The 21,005-nt window shown below is 47.2% G+C and overlaps 1 protein-coding gene across 1 annotated transcript in view; it reads right to left on the reverse strand.

Moving 5' to 3' along the window:
- nrp2a (neuropilin 2a) overlaps positions 1-21,005 on the reverse strand; it is a 72,636-nt gene that overhangs the window by 39,212 nt on the left and 12,419 nt on the right. The window contains 4 exon segments of the mRNA XM_078291103.1: positions 425-469; positions 472-588; positions 2,715-2,945; positions 12,135-12,316. Of these exon segments, the coding sequence (XP_078147229.1) occupies positions 425-469; positions 472-588; positions 2,715-2,945; positions 12,135-12,316 (575 nt within the window).

A 21,005-nucleotide genomic window follows, 5' to 3' on the forward strand; every position in this document is an offset into this window, starting at 1 on the left:
AGAATAACAGCACAAAAGGTAAGCAGAGGTAAATTGAGGTGAAGTTAATCTATATTCTTAAAGAAAATAGAATGAGGCTGCCTTTAAGAAGTCATGCTCCTTAGGAAGAGAGCAAAATGGGCTGGAAGAGTTGAGAAGAGAGAAGAGATGAGAGAGAGAGAGAGAAAATGCTGTTGAGAGATTGAAATAGCATTAAAGTAGGCAAGCTGGAATCGATCGAGAGGGTTAAGTCGAAGAAGAAGAAGAGTGTCAGCTGAGAAGGGGCGGGGAAGAAACTGTACGATAAGAGAGAGAAAACAGATAGAGTTGGGTAATAAAAGCAGGTAAACAAACCGTACAAAAAGACGCGCTCGTATCACACACACGAACAACACAACACACACACACACACACGGCTCGAAAAAACAAGTTATCTGGCACTCACAGTCGCTGGAGCTTCCTTGTGCGTATGTTGTACGGGCGGAGAAGCGTCTTTGGCCACCGCCATGTCGGTTGTGGGAAGGAAGGACAGCGGACAGCAGAACAGGTACGACGACTGGATCTCGGGGGATTCTTCGTCCCGCAAGTACCGGCCAATCAGAGGACCCACTGTTGACACACACACTAACACACACGCAAACACACAAATCAAATAATGTAACAAAACCTTGGTGAACAGGCCACAGTAAGCGCTTAGAAATACAGCATATTTTCATTTCTGGAGTTGCATAATTTAGTGTGTTATGTCAGTTTTTTGGGGGTAAGCATTTAAAATAGTTTCATTTTTTTAGGTAAGACTTTGACTTTTCAAGGTGATACTGCAACACCAGGCTTTTTAAAAACCCTTCATTAGAAACGAAATGAAGGTGTTTTGCGCTTTTATTTTAGAAAATTGAGCGAGGGCAGCATTGCTGTGACTCATTTATTTAGAGGGAGCAAGGTCTTGTGCACTCCGGGCGCCTAGTTTTGTTCAAAATTAGCACTAAACTGATGCTTGTAGGATACAGTGGTTGTAGTTACTGCTTTTGTTATATATGTTTTCCCTCTACTGTCTGCAATTAGTGCAAAATACATTAATTAGACTTATAACCAAATCCAAGAGTCGCTAAAATGTGAAATATTTTATCTTCTAGCACTGTTGGAACCCGCGTCCTTTCCATTGAAAACAATGAGAAAAGGAATCCAGCCCTGTAAAGACAGGTTTCCGGTGGACACGCTGCTTTGGTAAGCGTTGTCTAATGAGTCACAGCATGCTTCCCTCCATCCGTCTTCCTCCCTTCATTCCTCTCTGTCTTCTCTCCCCGTCCATCCCTCCATCTGCCATGTGTGCCTCAGCCAGGGCCCAGTAGGGGGGTTGGAATCCCTGCCTTAATGCAAGCTGCACTGGGATCAGCTGCAGACACACGCGCACGCTAGCAAGGATTACAATAGTCTCAAGAGCAGCTCCCTCGCCAGTCACCAACTTCTCCTCCCTTCCCTCTTTTCTCCGGTCCCTCCTTCGTGCCCGAGGACTCGGCTCACAGGAACTGGGTTACAGTTTAATTTCCTCCTAATTCACAACTTTGAATGGTATAAATTGTTTTCAGCTATCAAAGCTTCCGAATTCAAGGCTATAATTGGAATTTTAAATCCACTTTGGTTCCCTTTTTAGCAACTGAAAATGAAATAATTAGAGCAAATCCTTGGTTCTCCGCTTCGCGTTTCACAAACGAGAGAAAGCGAGAGAGAGAGAAAGAGAGAGAGAGAGAGAGAGACGGGAAGTATACCACTCTCCACTGCTAATGTAGCTATCATCAACTGGCTAGAGCAACTAACAACTCCCTATGGCGGCCACTATCAAAGCCCTCGATGACATCCTCAAATGGTTTCCCCTCGCCACTTCCTGATCTCGCCCGATAGGCCGCTTTCGCACGACTCGGCACCTCCTATTGGCTGAAGGCAGATATCCATCATGGCCGTCACTCTCACTCGCCGGGGGAGGAAGGAAGCGCTAGGTGATAAGGAGGGAGGACAAGGAGGATAGCAGGGGGGGTGATGAAGGGTGTTATTATGGAGGAGGGAAGTGGGGCATGGGAAAGGTCTGCTCCTTAGGGTGCTGAGGCACTTTCAGCTCCCCGTGTGAAATAATGTTTCCTCTATGTAATGTAAAGGAATGTAAGGGAAAGGCTGGAGACATCAAAGAGAGCTACGGCTGCTGGGGAAATTGAAAAGACTGGCATGCGAATTTCTGTGTGAGAATGTGTGTGATTGTGTGTGTGTGTGTGTGTGTGTGTATGTGGATATGAGTGCAGTGTAAATTCTCTTCTGTGAGGCTGGTGTTACCCTCTGTGTGCGTGTGTGTTTGTGTGTGTGATGCCCACACCTCATAAGCATCTCTTTCTCAAGCATTTGTGTGTGCATGGATCTTAACATGTGAGCATGTAGGTGTTCTATACATAACTGTGTGTTGTGTGTGTGTGTGTGTGTGTGTGTATAAGTCTGTGTGTAGAACTGTCTTTCTTCTTTCTTCACTGTAATGTGAAGGTTCATTTGTGCAAATCCTCTCTTTGTGTGTGTGTGATGTATATGTGTGTGTGTGTGTTTATGTGTTACACCTACACCTCATAAACATCTCTGTTTTCAGTATGTGTGTGTCCATGCATCTGCGTGTATGAGTGTATATGTCATCTATCATTCTATCATACGTATGTGAGTCCTTTTCATGTGTGTGTGTGTGTGTATCTTGCCCCCCTCACCTTGCGGCAGGCCGTCCCACACGTCCAGCCAGTCGTACTTGCAGTCTCCCTCTCCCACCAGCAGGGGGTCATTCTCCAGGTCAAAGGTGAGGAAGGTGAGGGTGATGTCCATGTGGGGCGGGGCGATGATCATGTAGGAACACTCCAGATTGTGGGGGTATTTATCCGGGAACCCCGGGGACTCGATCATGCCGGAGGGGCTGGTGAAATTGCGGAAGCAGAACTCCGACCCTGAACGAATACAAGGATAAGAGGATATTTAGAAAGGCATAAGCAATCGGTCATGTTGGGATAAGATACAGGCATAAGCAATCGATCACGCGGGGATATCTCATCTGACTTGCAGAGGGTGTTTCAGAAAGTCGTTTGTCACTGACAGTGAGCTGGAATATACAGTAGTTGTGGCGGTGCAACAAACACACAAACACACACAAACACACACACACTCAGGGTTTATGATTACCATGTGGGGAGAGCATCCATGGTGAGCAAATGCTCAAGTGGGCGTGCCTAACGTCGCATCGTGCCATGCGAGCAGGCTAATAGCTCTTTTTGTCAGTCAAGTTCCTTCCGCCTCGCTCTCCCAACCCACCGATCGGCTCCGTCGGCGTTTTCGACACAACAACCTTAATCTCCTCGACTGCTTTTGTGCTCAAAAACGATAGAAAGTTGATCAAGACGCCCTCTCATACTGTTTCTCTCTTTCTCTCTCACGCAGTGATGTAGCGGTAAATACAAAGACGGGTAAACTTTGACCTCCAGTCGGTGATTATCATACGGCAAACAACCACAAATATGAACAAAAATCTATTATACCTTCAGAAAAGCATTAAATGATGCTTTATTTCCTTAAAATACTCTATCCTCATCCAGTTTGCCTTGGTTTGACACTACTTACTATGATAAATACATTGAATTTACATCATGAAGATACATGCCAGGCTAACAAAGTGGGTAAACTCTATTCTGAAAACAAAAAATAGCCTATGGGTTTACTCTCCTCTACATCTCTGCTCTCTCGCATACATACCAATACAAAAGGTCTTTCTTACTTTTTCTCTTTTGCACCCAAATACATACATAATCTCTTTTTCTTCTCTCTTTCCTTCGGTCAGTCCCTCTCTCTCTCTCAAACACACACACATACACCCACCCACCCGCACACACACACCACAAACGTTGTGTAATGGGTCTAAGTGGGCCCTTTGCGGCGGCTCCTCATTAGCGATGCAGATTTATGCGCCCTGGGCGGCTCACCTTGAGCGGCGGCAGCTGTGTGGCTCAGATCATCTACCCATCAGCCACTGCTCTGCGGCCCACTAGGGAGCCTGAGTCACGGCCGAGTGTTTATGGACCGGCACATCAATGAGGAGGAGAGAGAGACGACGGCTGGGCGCACACACACACACACACACAGGGGTGCATATACACACATGCACAGACAAAAAACACACAGGGGACCTTATACAAATGTCTACACACACACACACATGCACACATTCTCATTCGCTAACCCCTTCTGTTTTCTCAATCTGTTCGTTCGCTCTCTTCTCAGACAATTCCATCTTTATAAGCAGGCTATAAACAGTCTGCTCTGTTTGTTGGTCTGTCCTGCTGTATCTCTATCTTTTTTTATGCTTGCCAGAAGGGAAAATACCTCCATGTGCTGATGTTGCTAAGAGGCCGTAGGATTTTCATTAGGTCCTTCTTGAACTGCCATGACTGAAGTGCCTGTGGCAGTAATCTTTATAGGACAGCGGATGGCCGTAAGTTGCTGCTCCTGCTGTGGCTATTTTTCTGTGCAGTTGCAGTGGAAGATTGCTTTTTCCATTGCACATTTGTCTACAATTGAAATTGCTTGCGGAAGCATTTCGCTAGCTAGTAGAAGATTTCAAGTTGCCTGGTTTCCTCAAAGCGTAAGCCATTTTACATACAGGAGGGTTTGATTTAGGTTTTGCATGTTGTTTGTTAGACTTCTCTGTTGTAAGTGCGCTTAACCATATGTTGAGAATGTAACATTAGCGCAGTAGGCCTTGCTTAGCGTATGTTAGCAGTAATGCTAGTTGTTAAGTTGTAGTAGTGATTACTGGCGATTTGATTTTTCATTGTTATATTTCCATTTTCCAAGATGCGAACAGCTGCCTAGCATGGAACCAACGCTAAGCTAGTTTTCACTTTTGATAAGGAAAATAGGCACACCTCCTTTTTCATCATCAAGACAGTTGGAAAGCTGAAGCTGATTTGGGGGCTGGTGGGGGTGGTGGGGCTCCAACCTGGGAAAGTGGGGTTACATGAGATGTCCACGCCGCTACACTGTCTCTGGGAACCGCCACGCTCTGTTTAATAACCAGCACACATTCATAGAAGCCCCACTATTAGAAACACCGACATGTTAACAGCGCATTCCTTGGGCAGCATTCCTCCGAGGCACCAGTCCTTATTATCAGGCAGCCTTGTAAAAGCGGAGGGGTCTGCTGGCTGGTTAGGCCAGGCGTCTGGCCCTCCCCTGTCTACACTTGGTTAATGGCTGAGAACTGACCCCAATCAGCACTGAGAGAGAGAGAGAGAGAGAGAGAGAGAAAGAGAGAGAGAGAAAGCTCTGGAGACACTTAAGGTCTCTGTCTCTCGCTTTTTGTTTCTCCTTTTCTCTTGCAGCCTCCCTCTATCTGTTTTTCCTCGCTTTTTCTCCTGTCTTTTGCTCTCCACTCCTCTCATTATTTTTATTCTAATTATCTCTACCTTTTTCTCTCTTTCTCTCTCCGAATGCATGGTGTGTATATGTATATTTATGTGTGTGTGTATCTATCTACCTATCTCTATATAATGATACATGGGTACACATCCTCCTCCGTATGTTAAAAGCAGCGTTCAACCTCTTGTGTCGACTCCCACACACACTGACACCAATACACTCGCGGATCATCAGTCCTCATGCTAGGAGCATGGCTGCCTACGCACACACACACACACACACACACACACACACACACACACACACAGGAGAAGGCACATTGAAGTATGACCGTAATTTACAGCAAGCGACTGGTACTATCTCCCTACCCCCTCAGCTACTCACCTCACCTCTGTGTGTGTGTGTGTGTGTGTGTGTGTGTGTATGACTGAACAGCATAAAACATAGTAAATATCATGCCATCAGTCAATTAAAGCAGTAGCATGCCTGTGCAAAAAGGCTGCGACTCTTTTGTGCTTACGCTGAAACAACTGTGAATCTATGTACTATGCATGAGCCATATGTCTGCGTGTGTGTGTGTGTGTTTGCATGAGTGTGTGTGTGTGTCTTTGTGTGTCTGTGTACCTCAGTATGTGCCTCAGTGTGTATTTCCTTATATGCGTGTCAGTGTGTTTGTCTTTCCGTATGTCTCTCGGGTGTGTGTGTGCGTGTCTCTCTGTGTCTGAAGGTGTGTGTGTGTGTGTGTGTGTGACAGCCTCTCAGTGTGTGTGAGACCCAGTAACACACTGGCCTTGTTTCTTACTGGGTCACAGTGCAGCAGCCTGGAACCCTACTGACGAAAACTTCAATCTGAGCACAGCTTGACTCCGCCGCCTCCAAACACACCACTCTGTGTCGGTGTGTGTGTGTGTGAGTGTGTGTGTGTTGTACAGTGGGTGTGCAAGGAACCAGTCGCTTCACACACTCACACTGCCACGTGCCAACACTGCATGCATGCACATATTCATATATTTGCGTGTGAGCGCGTGCGCTTCTTTGTGTGTTTGCGTATGCATGAGTACCTTCTCTTTTCGTTAGCGCTCATTAGTTCACAGTATATGAACATGCCAAAAACAAGTCCCTCTTACTCCCTCCCTCCTCTTCCACCACACACACACACACACACTTACACAGGCCCTCGGTTGGTGCTTGCATCGCGCCATGAGCTGCCATTTGGCAAGAGCTGTCTGCTGGCAAAGAGGGGGCGGTCATGGTGTGTGCGAGCGTGTGTGTGTGTGTGTGTGTGTGTGTGAAGCGGGGGGGTGAGAGGGCGAGTTGCTGGGTAGAAACCACTCGACTCTTGCGCATGAGTGCCTGATGTAGTAGCAGCTCCACATGTTGTGTCAGGGCACACCCCCCCCCCCTTCCTCCCCCTCCGTCTCTCCTCCTCCTTCCCTCCTTCCTTTCCTCCATCCCCTCCCTCGCTCCCTCTCTTCTCGGCTGCGACGCGCCGAGTCTGTGTTCATTCATTCTTTTTTACTCTCTCTCTCTCGCCTCGCCTCGCTCTTCCTGTCCTCGGCACGCAACTCCTGCTGAGGGCTCACCTCTACGATTATGTGTGTGTGTGTGTCTGCTGCACATCAAAACGCTTCGCACTCCTCTGTCTACCTGCCTATCTCTGTCTGACATACATCTACTACACACACACACACACAGTGAGTGTCTCTCATGTAACGTAACCCCGCTTGAGCTCGGTGCATGATTTCATTGAAAAAGCTCTCCCGAGGGTATGCATCTGAGGAGGAGTGTGTGTACGCATGCATGTATGTATGCGTGCTGGAGTGTGTGTGGCGGGAAGGGGGTTAGGGTGGAAAACCAAGAGCAACAACATCGCGAACAAACAAGACGACCCAAGAAAAGAAAAACAACATTCTCGGCGTGCCACGGCTCGACACATTTATAGACCCAGAGAGACCTTCCACATCAGTCTGAGGCAGCGGAGCTTTATATAGTGCGGAATGCTCCTTGTAAGTCACTTATAATGGTGATGCCTCTGTTATGTGTTGTGGAATGGAACGCTATCATCAAGTTTTTTTATACCGCTGGTACTAAAAGCAGCCACACGCCAAGATTCCTACTGTTTGTGATCAAAGTGTGCAGCTCCAGATTTCCTGAATCTCAGCTGTGCAGTTGCTCATCATCCCTTATTATTTTATTCCGGGACATATTTTCTCCATCATTACTCTATCTCTCCGCACTCATTCAGGTTATTCACTCCTGAATTTAATTTACCTTTGCCGGTTAATTACATGAGTATAATTTCAGCGGTGGGATGACTCGAGGAAAAACACAGAATGGCAGCCAGCCATGGTGACAGACACGAGTGACACGGGGGGTCGGCGACCAATCGACACGGCCGTGTCAGGAGAACACGCGGGGCCAATGTTGTGACTGGCGCTTGGCTGGGGGTCCGCTCCGGGCTGCGCTCCAGCCGCGACCCCGCAGATGCCACGCCAGCGGTCACCAGCGGTCACGCAGGGCACCCACCACCCCGGGGCGCTCGTCTCGGGATTGGCTACAGCCTTACATCCGTCTCCATGGTGCTAGTGGTGGGCTTTGGGGGTAAAACCGGTTGGGGGGGGTGGGCCGGGGCAAGTCGCCGGCAAGTCTTCCCTCTGTAGCCGTGGTAACAGCCATCGTTGGCACGTGACTGGGTGGAAGTGAATGTGTGTGCGGCGGTGGGGCGGGGCTGAATAAAGGGTTAAACGCGCATGAGTAGGAGCAAAGTAGGCCACAACAATAGGGGGGCGGGGGGCGTGCACTTTCACTGTACAGTAGGATTAGGAGTATATTTGTGTGCATGTGTGTGTGTGGATGGGGGGTGATAGGTGGGAGAGGGGGGTGGGGGGTTGTTGTTTTGGGGCAAACGCTCACCCTCGCTCCCCTGAGGAGGTGTATGGGTTGGGGGGGTGGGGGGGGGATCAGGATGAAGCGTAGAGTCAAGGGTCGACTCTCTCGTTGCTGGAAATAATTAGCTCTCGCTGCCCTGGACCCCGTTATACACACACACACACACACACACACACACACGCACGCACAGACTAGCTCAATCCTAAACCCCCTAGAGTAGTTACAGTCACCGCTTATGTAATAGGGTTGAATGAACAAAACAAAAACAAGCCTGAATATCATTAGTGCATAGTACGGAAAAAAGGCTACGATAGGCGTCTCTCTCTCTCTCTCTCTCTCTCTCTCTCTCTCACACACACACACAGTCTGATCTCTAGACAGCGTAGCCGGGTCAGTGTGTGCCTTAAGCCGTACTGTCTGTTTAAGACGGGAGGGAGGCTGGACATCTCCCAGCTGTGTGTGTTGACCCAAGATTTCTATCTCTACGAGGACGCACCCTTTAAAAACACATACGCACCCATAAACACACACATACACACACGCAGAGGTTTGCACGGTCGCACACACACAAACACACACACTGTACAACACAGAGCACTGTACGCATTACACAACACACAGATCTCCACACTTGATATAGACACACAGGCATTGAATCACAGACAGACACAAACAGGCACAAAACACATTCCTGTCAACAGGGCTGGAAATAGTATCATAATATCCTACTCATCCTAGTAGAAGTATTGTTACTTTGGACATTTGACTTACAGTAAGTAGAAGTTAAATTACTGGTATAAAAATATTAAAGTAAAAAGTAATAGTAAAAGAAAAAAGTATCTAATTTAAAACAAAAACAAGATTTTTAAATTATTCTAAAGCCCTTCCCCCTTGCTGTTGCTACTAGCTATCCAACCGCAAACCAATAACGTTTCTGGATGAATGGTTTTGGTTAATGTTAAATAAGCTACTATCATGGATATATTTGAGCATTTAATGTTAAAAAATAGTCAACTTAAAATCACCTCCACATGGCTGTGCAGGTTTGATGCAGATGCAGATGTAGTTTATGATTACACCAGTTTCTGATGCAGTGCTTAAGCAGAGCCAACAAAATCTGTCCACTGTAATGAATATGTATTAATGTAGCAAAGTACATTTAAGCCAAAACATGCTTAAGTATAAGTAAAATGAGTGACTTACAAACCTACTCAAAAATTACAAGTTCAAGCTACTCAGCTACAGTAACAAGAGTAAATGTAATCTGTTACTTCCGCTCTTGCTTGTAAACAAACTCAGCTGGTACCTCTGGGTTCAGCTCAGAAGTCCTGAGCTGTGTTTAGTGGAAACCCGGGTCCGCCACGCTAAGACAAACAGCTATGATGAGAGAGCAAGCAGGCGCAGGAAACGCCATAATTAACACATGGCCTCAATCACGCAGCCTGAATACATTTGCACTCTCTGACTCATTCCTCCTTTGTCATTTTCTCTCCCTTCACCCCAATCATTCTCCCTCTGTGTCTGTCTGTCTGTCTGTCTGTCTGTCTCTCTCTCACACACACACACACACACGTGCATCCATCAGTCCGCCTCCACATACATAAAGACAGACAGAATCTCATACAACAAGCTCACTGGAACCACCCACACATGCAGCAAGCAGACACCTACATGCACTCACACACTGACACCATCTCTTGTACCCCCTGAATGTATACCAGGATCTTGTTAAAGCCATGGCAACCGCATCCCCCATCCACCAGCCTCCCATCCATCCATCCATCTGTGTGTGCGTGCGTGTGTGTGTGTGTGTTTATGCGAGATAGATGCAATCTACAGTATTACATTGTCAAGGTTTGAGCTGGTGGCCTTGGTAACGGAGCTAAACGTCAAATCTGGGTCACATTCATTCGACACGAAACCAGAGGAGACGTTTTTGGAACGTAGGAGGTGCTGCTAACTCAACGCATACTTAAACAGGAATGCGTATTTTTTGTGCTCCATAAACCCCGACTTTCACCTTGCTACCATAGCTCTCAGTGGAAAAAATGCTTTGATTGTCGTGTTTTCCATTCAAACCATGAAAACTGGAGTGTTAGATACATTTCGTGACCCTGTGAATGTGAGTGTGAGTGTGTGGTGATCTGCTGAAGAGCTACCCAAAACATGAGAATATCAAAATATACCCACGCATAGACCTTCAGCTGGTAACGCACCAAAACATAAATCCCTCCGGAGCCTCAAGGCCACCTGACCATTTCACTAACCCCACCCCCCCCACCCACCACCACCACCACCAAAACAAATAGACTTCCTACTACAAGCTCACCTGCAAAGTGCACTTCACCTCGCGCACTCTGGCGACCTCCAGAAAATTCCATTTCGGCACGCACTCATCCCCATCAATCTCCTCTCCTCCGCCTCTGCCCATAAACCTTTAACGTTAAGTCCCTCCCTCGCCAGCTCCAAACCGCCGGGGAGCTCTCTCCATCATCCCCCCCCCCCCCCCCCCCCCCCCCCCCCACACACACACACACACACACACACACACACACCCTCCAATCTCCCGAGAGGAAGTGGATCCTGCTCCAATTAAGCAAGCATTCCTCAGATGCTTTCGGGGGGCATGAAAGTAGTTAAAAAGCTTCTTTTTTTCCCTCTCTCCCTCTCTCTCTCTCTCTCTCTCCAGCTGAACTTTTGTTTACTTGCCCGGCCGCCTCTGCCGATGTTAATTGCTGTGAGAGTGTTGGGGAGTGTATGAGCAGTAAAGCAGGGGTGAAAGATCACAAGTCACGGGCCATTAGCCGGGGGCTACGAAATGGCACAAACGTAGAGAAAAACGTTAACTCAAGCGTTAATGTTCAACAAAGCTTACATTTGGTTCAGAGTATAGAAAAGTTATCTGAGCTCATGTTTCCCATGGGAGTCTTAGAACACAAAATAAATGACAGACATTTTTGGCCAGTGAGGTCAATTATGTGCAATGAGCAACAGACCCTGGCCAACAGTGTTAACTGGATACATACCGGATACAATGAGGCGAAAACAACAGTCAATAACTGTATAGTGTAGTAGTTTTTGTGAGCTATTTAACATGTGGTATCTAAAGTTCTCCTCAAATAACACGACCACCTCATGTTGTATCTGTTGATTTGGCCAAAATCTGCAGCCACGAAATGCCTGCAGCATCCAAACCCCACAAATCAACAACATGAACCAAATCTTCATCATCTACTATCCTTTGTATTCCAGATCCCAAATCAGCAACATGTGAAACTGAAGCAAAATAAAAAAAATATGCGTAGCAGTGTGGGACCAGTAGTGTAAGAAGCTGAGAATGGTAAATCAATATAGGTAACCTTTGAAGTGCACATATTAAGAAGTAGAACACGGTCTGCATCATGAACGCTTTATACACTCTATACACTATTCACTCCAGTTGCTCTGGAAAACAGCATCTGCTAAATGCCTAAAATTTAAAGTGTAAATGCATCCATATCCGCAATATCACTGGAAAAAATGTCCATCTTATCAATCGCTGAGTCTCATATTTAGTCTTAAAGTCTTTCCTTCAAACTATTGAAAAAAATGTGCAAATGGGACGAGTCAATTCCACCTGTTTCCAAGGCAGTTTCAAGTGTCAACAGCTATTTTCCAAAAGTTCAATCAATTATGGTGGAGTATAGATCACATTACATCACATGATCCAATCCTATCAAGTTTCCATGTCCTACATAGCCAATCAGCATCATGATGAAATGACCCAAACGCTGATCCACCAATCACCCGCAGCTTCCACGTCCCATGCTGCCAATCGCGCCTCAGATCCTCTCCCTCACCTGTTTTGAAGATCTCGTAGCGCAGCGAGAAGCCCGCCCCCTGGTGGGCGTAGTCGGAGACGAACCGGATCTGGAGGGAGGAGCCGGACGAGATGATCGGCGCCGGGGCGATGTTGCTGCAGTGCCGACCCAGGACGTCCGCAGACTCCGAGGTCCCGTCGCGGATCTCAATGAAGTCATACCTGAGACACAGAGAGGAGAAATAATAAAGAGTTATTTCCTATTACATTTGATTTACACTGAGCTGAATACAGTAGGCAGGGACTGAGAGAGGTGAGGAGGTACAAAGAGAGAGAGGCGGCGCAGGAGAGATAAACATAGATAGATAGTTATGGGGTTATGCAATGGGCTAAGCTAATAAAAAATAGACAGGTGTGGACCTATTTACCATCAGGGTTCAGAGTCATGATACACAGTGTCCAAGCAAAGCATTTAGGAACACAACGCAGCGTTTAGGAACAGTCACAAATAAATTTATCTGCCACAGACTTGGCTTTTAGTCAAGTCAAAGTGTTTCCACCTTGCTTGTGCTATTTCCCCTCTGCCGCATTCAATAAATCAAACTCTTACAAATTCGACCCAGTTTTCTGCAGGACAACAAACCCACATGCTCTTGACATCAGCTTGGGGTGAGCAATCCACAAGCCACCGAGTCTTAGATCACAGGAGAGGAGTAAGAGGGAGGGAGAGCAGAGTTTTTGGTAATCAGCATGTGGAGACAATCTCGGGGAGAAGATGCATGCAAATAGACAGCTGGATGGATTTATTAATAAGCCACTTAAAAATAGACCGAGAGGCTCATGAAAAAATAAGGAGGGGACAGCTTGAGTAGAAAAACTGTGAGGACATTAGAAGCAGGACACAGAGAGAGAGAGAGAAGGATAGAGAGAAAAAAAAACGAGGGTAAATAAATCAGAGAAAAACTTCCTCTTTAGCTTCAACATACTTGAACTCTCAGGTCGTACGACCTTTGACAAACCAACTGACCCGGAATGATGAAAGCAAATTCTTAACTGTCAGGTCAATGTGTGTGTGTGTGTGTGTGTGTGTGTGTGTGCGTGTGTGTGTGAGACAGAGAGAGACGGAGACAAAGCCCACCTGGCTGATCCAGATTTAGCCTGCTCTCATAGCCATGCGTGTCATTCCCCTCACATTGCTGTACACACACCGCAGCACGGAGTCACTGACAGAGAGCACACACACTCAGCCGACTGAGGCGGTGCGTCTTTACAAGACCTGGGTCAAAGAGTGTTTGTTTTACCCTTGTTGGAGCACCAGATGGGTGGGGTTTACCGCATCAGGACAAATCCGATTGTGTAAGATCGGTTGTGAGTCACAGAGAAGTCTCCTAAATTCACTCGTCTTAGTGATTGATAGGCATAGATAGGCCTATTAGTAGATATATTTTCCCATACATAATGGACAATTGATTTCTTTATGAGTCAGCGCATGTATGTTTGTGTCAAATTTGTCATGATCCATCATTCAAGGCAAAATGAGGTTGATTCACGGTGACAGGGTGCTATGTATTTTTGCTTGTACCTAAGAATATGACTGATCACCACTTCAAAGATATTTTATATTTTGTATTCAGTGTGATATCGCGGCCAAGTTGAGTGCATATGGCTATATAGAGATGCACAAGTGTGAATTATCACACTGGTGAGGGCCAGTGTGAGCCACAGCCTGTACAGCTGGTATCTTTCTCAGTAAATGATTGTTTTATCTGCAAGTGGAAGAGCCTTGGCATCAGTATCAGTATGCTAAGTTGACTTTCACATACTTTGGGTTGTCCTTTGTGGCAAACCCCACCCATCTGGAACTCCAAGCAGGTAAACACAGATGCTAAGAATAATCAGCAAAAATGATTTCACCCAGTTCTGCTGCAGAGGTGGAAAACAACTAATTCAATCCACGCTCGATGCTGTAGCTGGGTATATTGTGTGAGCAGTTATGAAAATCTTTATTTCTACAGTTACTTGATAATATTTTTTAGACCTCAGAGCACTGAGTACAATGAAACCTGCCATTTGCAGTAAAACACAGTCATTCCAGACTTCACCTTCAATAATTGATACCATAGCTTTGTTGGTATGATTAAAAAGGGACCAGCTGAAGCTTTGGAGATGGTAATAAACCACCAGGCTTTCAGGTAATAATTTTGGGGTGTGACAGTATTGGAAGGTGTGCAAAATCTTTATAATTTTTGTTTGCAAGTATCTAAGTGCGTAAGTATTGTTTTACTGAGTTACTTTTACTTGAGTAATTTTCTTAACAAGTAATCTTACTGCGTATAATCTTTGCGTTTTCCACCTGTTTATGTGAGTGTGGGTGTTTGTTTGTGTGTGTGTGGGTGTTGCCCACCAAACATGCGTGCTGTAGTATTTCCAAGTTGCCCCAACTGTGAATGATTTCCTTGTAATTTTGGTCTTCATGTGATTTATTTCTCTCTCTCTCTCTCTCTCTCTCTCTCTCTCTCTCTCTCTCTCTCCACTGCTGGCTCTACTAACAAGTGCCTCCTCACCCCCCATGTTGTGATTCCCTGCGTAACTAACTGCATCGCCGCAGGAACCTTGCAGCTCGACAGTTACGTTGAGGGCACCCTCCCAACACACACACACACACACACAAACACACCCGTCTCAATTAGTTCATGTGACAAAGCCATCAAAAAACAACAGGGCCGCTGTTCTCTCACTAATTACAGTGACGAAAACGAGGCTTTAAAACACATACAGACGTATCTGGGTTTGGAGCCTCAATATGAAACACACAAACACATCATGGACTTCACTACTTCACCAAACTGAAATGAACTGAATGAAGGTACCAATCAGCACTTGGCTGTGTTTCTCTGTGGCATCTTCGCACTAAGACTGCCATTGTTCTGCCAGCTCGGAATAAAACACGGATTAAGTCGATTCGCTAAGCTCCTTTTTGGCTATCTCATTCCTGCAGTGTATTAGCCTGATCCTGCACAGAATATCCAACCTGAGGCTGCTGATGGGAGGATAATCCCAACCACATTAATCTGGGTCAGAGCAGTACAGGTACAGGTTAGGATCAAAGTGCGAAAAGACTGGAAATAAGCCTGTAATGTTATCACCATAGCATTATCACCAACCAGCAAGCATTTGAGGGAATTCATATTCATAACAGCTTTAGAAACTGTTTTGAAGTGATATCAGAAAGATATTTAAGCACTTATTTCAGAAAACGATGCAAGTAGCAGCTATATGAACAACTACGACTTTCATTTTGGCGCTATATTTACATGGGTTTTCAACATCGGTGCTGGCTGTCATATCAAAATCTATTCAATATCAAAATGTTTGATGGGAAATGTCTGTATTTGGACTGAAAAAATATACTTATGTAGCGTTTTTCACCTTGTGCATGTGCTCAAAATGCAATAAACGTACAGGAATTTGTCTTGGTGAAGAGACAACTTTCAGAGTCCCCCAGTACATACATACAATCCCAGGAGTCTAATATGTGATGGTTGGGACTGAAACAAAACGCCTGCACAAATACGGGCCTGAAGGGCGCCCGTCTTGGCGAGTAAAGACGGCGCGGTCCGATTCCCCTATACTACATGTCTTGGTTGTAATCCTGCATTACAGAGGCGATCGTAAAGGCTTTAGCAGCAAGCTCCCACGGTGAGCCTGTAAGAGCCACGGCTATCCCTAAGTACGCCTGCTTAGGGCTGTAACTGACACATGCTTAGGGAAAACACACACACGCAAACATGCGCCAACAAACACACACACACACACACATACACACACACACACACACAGTAGTAAGTGCACGTACACACTCAGCGCCGTATCGCCAACACCAAGGATAAAAGGGCCGCGAAAGAGCTGAGAGCCTAATTAGGTTTTAATTGATTTTGGAGTGGGTCTCTCTCCTTCTCTCTCTCTCTCTCTCTCTTTCTCTCTCTTTCTGTCTCTCTCTCTCGCTCCCTCTCTCCTGGCGTGGATTAGCGTCAGTGAGTGAGTGTTCCTCAGATGTGATTATTGACCTGTTCGCTCAGCCTCTCCCCAGGCACTGATGAATACATGCATGAGGGCCAGACGTGTGAGAGCCCACTGTCTCTTCCTCAAACACACACTTGAGCACATTCCAAGACATACGCACACACGCGAACATCATTTACGCACACACACACGAACCGTACGCACGCATATGCACACATTAGTGTCGCATACCGCTCACACACACACACACACATACCCCCCCCCCCCCCTCCCCAATCTAGATCCAGATTCCATTAGGAGTTGTTTTGACTCCAACTCCGCCTATGTCTGACACCCCTTCACCCCTCCTCCTTTTCCTCTAACTATCTGTCTGGCAGTCTGTCTAGGTCTGCATGACCGGTCCTGTGTTTTGGGAGCCATTACGGGGCACCGGTCTCCACCCCCTCACACCATCCCCCCCCCCCCCCCCCCCCCCCATAGAGAATAAGCCAGAGCGGAGGGAGAGAGGGGTTAAGGGAACTAAAAACCCTTCAGGGCCAGTAATTCTGCACCAGTCCAGACATGTCCTCTCTTCCTCTGCGCTCGTATATCACTCCGCCCCTCCGCCAACCCGACTAATTGCCTTTCACACCTCCGCTGTTTTTCGGGGACCGGGGACGCTCCCTGCAGGCATCCGCGTCTCGTCACAGACAGGGAAGCATAGCAACATGGTATGTACTGTATGTATGTATGTATGTATTTATTGGTTTCAGCAAAACTACCTCTAACAAGTTCTGTTTGCCCCGTTTCCTTTCCGGGATCAATAACGTTCATCTAACTTAAGAGAAATCCCGCTTTTGTTTTCGGGCCTTTTGAGAGGAAATCAGCATCCCAGTTTTCATTTAACTAACTGGCGATACGAGAACTGACTTGGGATATTGTGTTTCGTTTAGTTTCAGCTAAATGCCTAAATATACCTAAAGCATTCACCGAGAACATCAACAATTAGACTGAAGATTAACACATAATTTGCTGTGGGTGAGTCACGGTCGCCTGAGTCGTTTTGTTTATGTTGATAAAAGACAAACAGCTGTTAGCGAATATCAGCAAACCAAACTTGGCTATATTCAGGCACTTGAGGCTTCCAATTGAAGTGATTTTCCTCTCTACTCCATTGTGTTTTTTTCCCTGTTTTCCACTCTCGGAGCGCCGAAACCCACAGGATCCCAATCCGGTAAACAATGAAGGACCGTCTGTCTCTTCTTTCTTCTCTTCTCTCTCTCTCTCGCTGATATACAGAGGCAGAAATTCAGTACGGCTGAGGGGTGTAGAGCACAACAAATACGCACACACAGATACCTACACACACACTCACACACACACACACACACACACACACACTACCACCCACTTCTCCACCCCCCGAAGGGGACTCTAATAAACCATAAGTGCCTCTGAAATATTAACTAGACGCTGGGAGCAAAATCCCTGCAGATCCACCGGGCCTGCCATCTTCAATCTGGCCCCAAAACAAATAGCACTCCTCTGCCTCATCCGTTCCTCTCCTCCTTTTCTGTCGTCCATCACAGATTCATACTTACAGATGACTCGGGCCAAACCGCTGACCACAGGCAGTCTGGACTCGGCCCCGGGCCTTTCTAGTGCAGCATCGATCTGAAACGTCAGACTAACTGCCGTCTGGGCTGAAGCCTTGACCCCGCTGCCCCGGTTGGATGCATTCTAATCGACCTCTATCTCTTCATCCATGGGAATATATTTGTAATACAGCCTTTCCTCAGCATGCTTCAATTCAGTCGTTCATATTCTTTACCTGTTTTGAACAGCCGCACCGCTGCGTTCACTCTGATAGGAGTCGCAGAACTCAAACAAACATGGAGGAAAGCTTCGAGTAATCTCCGCCTATATGATTCCACTGCTGATAGGTATCAGGACCAAGCTGTAAAGGATGCAGCTTGGAAGCAAATTTCAATTGAAGTGAGAAAACACCCTTCATTCTGAAAGGAAAATGTTTTATTCCTACTTCTTTCCTCGCTGAAAAATGAAAATACCAAACAAATGATAAGAACATCATCGCTATCAAGCTGAATGCATGCTGGAGCCTATCCCACATTCATACCTATGGACATTTTACAGTCTCCAACCCAGCTGACTTGCATGTCTTTAGACTGGCACTCGAACCCGGGTCCTTCTTGCTGTGAGGCGACAGTACTAACCGCCGTGCCACCCAGGAATATGTATGCTAACGGGCACAGGTTTGATCAATTGATGCGACTGACGCATAAACTGCGGCAGGCGAGAGCAATCGATCGCGGGAAAGCAATTGAACGGGTTGATAATGTTAGTTATTAGGTGATCACAGTACCTGTTACTTATTATATCATCATTACAGCGCTGACAACTGTAATAGTCATGACCGTGATCTTGTCCGAAATGGGCCACTAGCTGGCCAAGAGCCAGATATTGACAGCTGGGAACTTGAACAACTCCCTTTAGTCATGACCTGCCCTCCTCCTCCTCCTCCTCTTCATCTCCCTCTCTCCCTCCGGCCATTGTTGATCATCCATTGATTACCCATTACAAGCGGAATACGAACATTGATCCCACACCTCCCTGATCCCCCCATGGGTATTAGTAAGAGGGTGATATCATGCTTACACACACACATGTACGCACACACACACGCACGCACACACAAGAGAGTTGTTGCTATGCATCAGTGACACCTCTCTGTGACCAAGCATGTCACAGGCCAAAGGGATTCATGGCTTTGTGTGTGTGTGTATGTGTGTGTGTGTGTGTGTGTGTGTGTGTGTGTGTGTGTGTCATCCTAAAGTTATAAAACCTCTCTCATATCAGCAACTCTTTCCACCCCAGGCTGCATTCAATAACAAATAACCAAATAAAAGCGAGGAAATAAAAACCACAAAGGTGGCAGGAATGGATCTTCCTGAATGACTACTTCTGTTTTATGGCGTGTGTGTGTGTGTGTGTGTGTCTGTGTACGTGCGCATGTGTGTGTGTGTGTGTGATTCTGTCTGCTCCGATGTTTAATTCCAGTGTGTAAAAATAAAACACTTCCTCCTCGGGCTACAGAAGAGGGAGAATGAAAGAACAAAGGGAGGAAAGAGATGGATCAAGAATGGGAGGGAGAGGGAGGGAAAGAGAGCTGGAGAGAAACAGAAAGAGGGAGAGAGAGGGAGGGAGGGAGAATCATCTCCATCTCTCTCCTCTCTCTCCTCCCTCTCTTCCTCTGCTCCTGGTATATCAGTAGGTAGCATCCCGGGGCTTGGCGATGGCAGATTGCATTAGAGATATGGGCCTGATATTTCATCTAGCCTTTATTACATTTAGTTCACATCAATCGGCTGGCAGCCTGGAGGTAAGAGCTATTTGGCACGCGGCCGGACTCCCCCTGAAATGAAATCCTGAATTAAAGTGCCACCTCAGACATGGGGAGCCTGCACAAGGCTGCGGATTTGATTGCTGCAGTAGAGCCGCGGTTTGGCTGCGTTACATCGTCCGAGACTGACTGTTTGAACCCGCCGAGGGAAAATCACCAGCTGGCCGGGGATATTAGCCGGAGTTCAGCCCCTTGCTTGGGCTGACCAAGCACTTTTCCCCGGGTTTATAGGGGCCTAAAGTGCCCAGGGGGGACATGATGGCCAATGAGCACTCTAACACTGACAGGTTGCGTGCTTAAGTGTCTGTGCGTGCATGTGTGTGTACGCGTCTATGCGAAAAACACATGTCCGTCTTGATTTCACGATCCCTACGGCTGTCTTTTCATCTTGATTTTCTCTCCGAGCGTTTGCATGATCACGAGTCAAGGCCGTGCAGCTCAGGTAACGCACGACTCCGCTTTCCCCCCGGTGCCGTCTCTGTAATCCCCGGCTTTCCACGCAGATTTCTCATCCCTTGACCAAGACGCTGAAGCCCCTCCACCTCCGCTGCCCCTCCGGCTGCCTCGCCTTAACCTCAGCGGAGGAGCGTGAAAACATGCAAAACTCCCCTCTCTGCTCGCTCACACTGCCGTGCCTAATCGCGCAGGCAAAAAAAAAGGAAGCTACCCGTAACTGCGCTACAGGGCTCGGATCAATCCGGGTAAAAAGCATAACGCAGGGACGGGGGAGCGGTGAGTATCGAGCCGCACTTTGGCTTTTTTTCCACTTATTTCTGTTGCCGTTTCGCCGCCCCCCCCGAAGGGAGACGCATCCTCCGCAAAAACGCAGACGGGCCAAAGCATTAGCGTTAGAGGGGATGCATGAGTAAGTGTTGGCGTGAGCCCCCGTTTTTCTAATGGGCCTGTAAAACCGGGCTTATCTCTCAGAGGGGGGGGTTGGATAGGATGGATGGAGGGGGAGGGAGAGAAGGACGGGAGGAGGGAGGGAGGGAAGAAGGAAACAGGGAGGGAAGAAGGAGACAGGGAGGGAGGAGGGGAGGAACGAGGCTTATTTTGCAGAAAGCGAAAACACACTCGCTTACATGCTTACGGTGTTACTCACGCGGAGACGCTGGCTCCCGCCCACGCTCACTGGCTCTCTCTCTCACACACACACACACACTCATACATACAGGATGATGGCAGATTGAGTGGGAGTGTGTGTGAGAGGGCAGGCCAAGGCCTCCGTCCCTCCAGGCGAGAGTTAAAAAATAACCCCCATCCCAATAAAACTCAGGAGAGGACAGGAGTGGAGGCATTTGGACTTTCTCTTCCTCCTCCTGCCCTCCGTGCCTTTGGGCGCTGAGAAACAACTTGACACACTGCTTATCAACAGCTGAGCCGTTCCGCTCTCAGCCGCTCCAGCAGAGAAGTCCAGCACGCTACGGCGCTGACACCCCGACGCCGCTATTACAGCATTATTACTGAGGAACATACCGGGACACAAGA

Source organism: Centroberyx gerrardi, chromosome 21, assembly GCF_048128805.1.
Source record: "Centroberyx gerrardi isolate f3 chromosome 21, fCenGer3.hap1.cur.20231027, whole genome shotgun sequence".
Taxonomy (NCBI): domain Eukaryota; kingdom Metazoa; phylum Chordata; class Actinopteri; order Beryciformes; family Berycidae; genus Centroberyx; species Centroberyx gerrardi.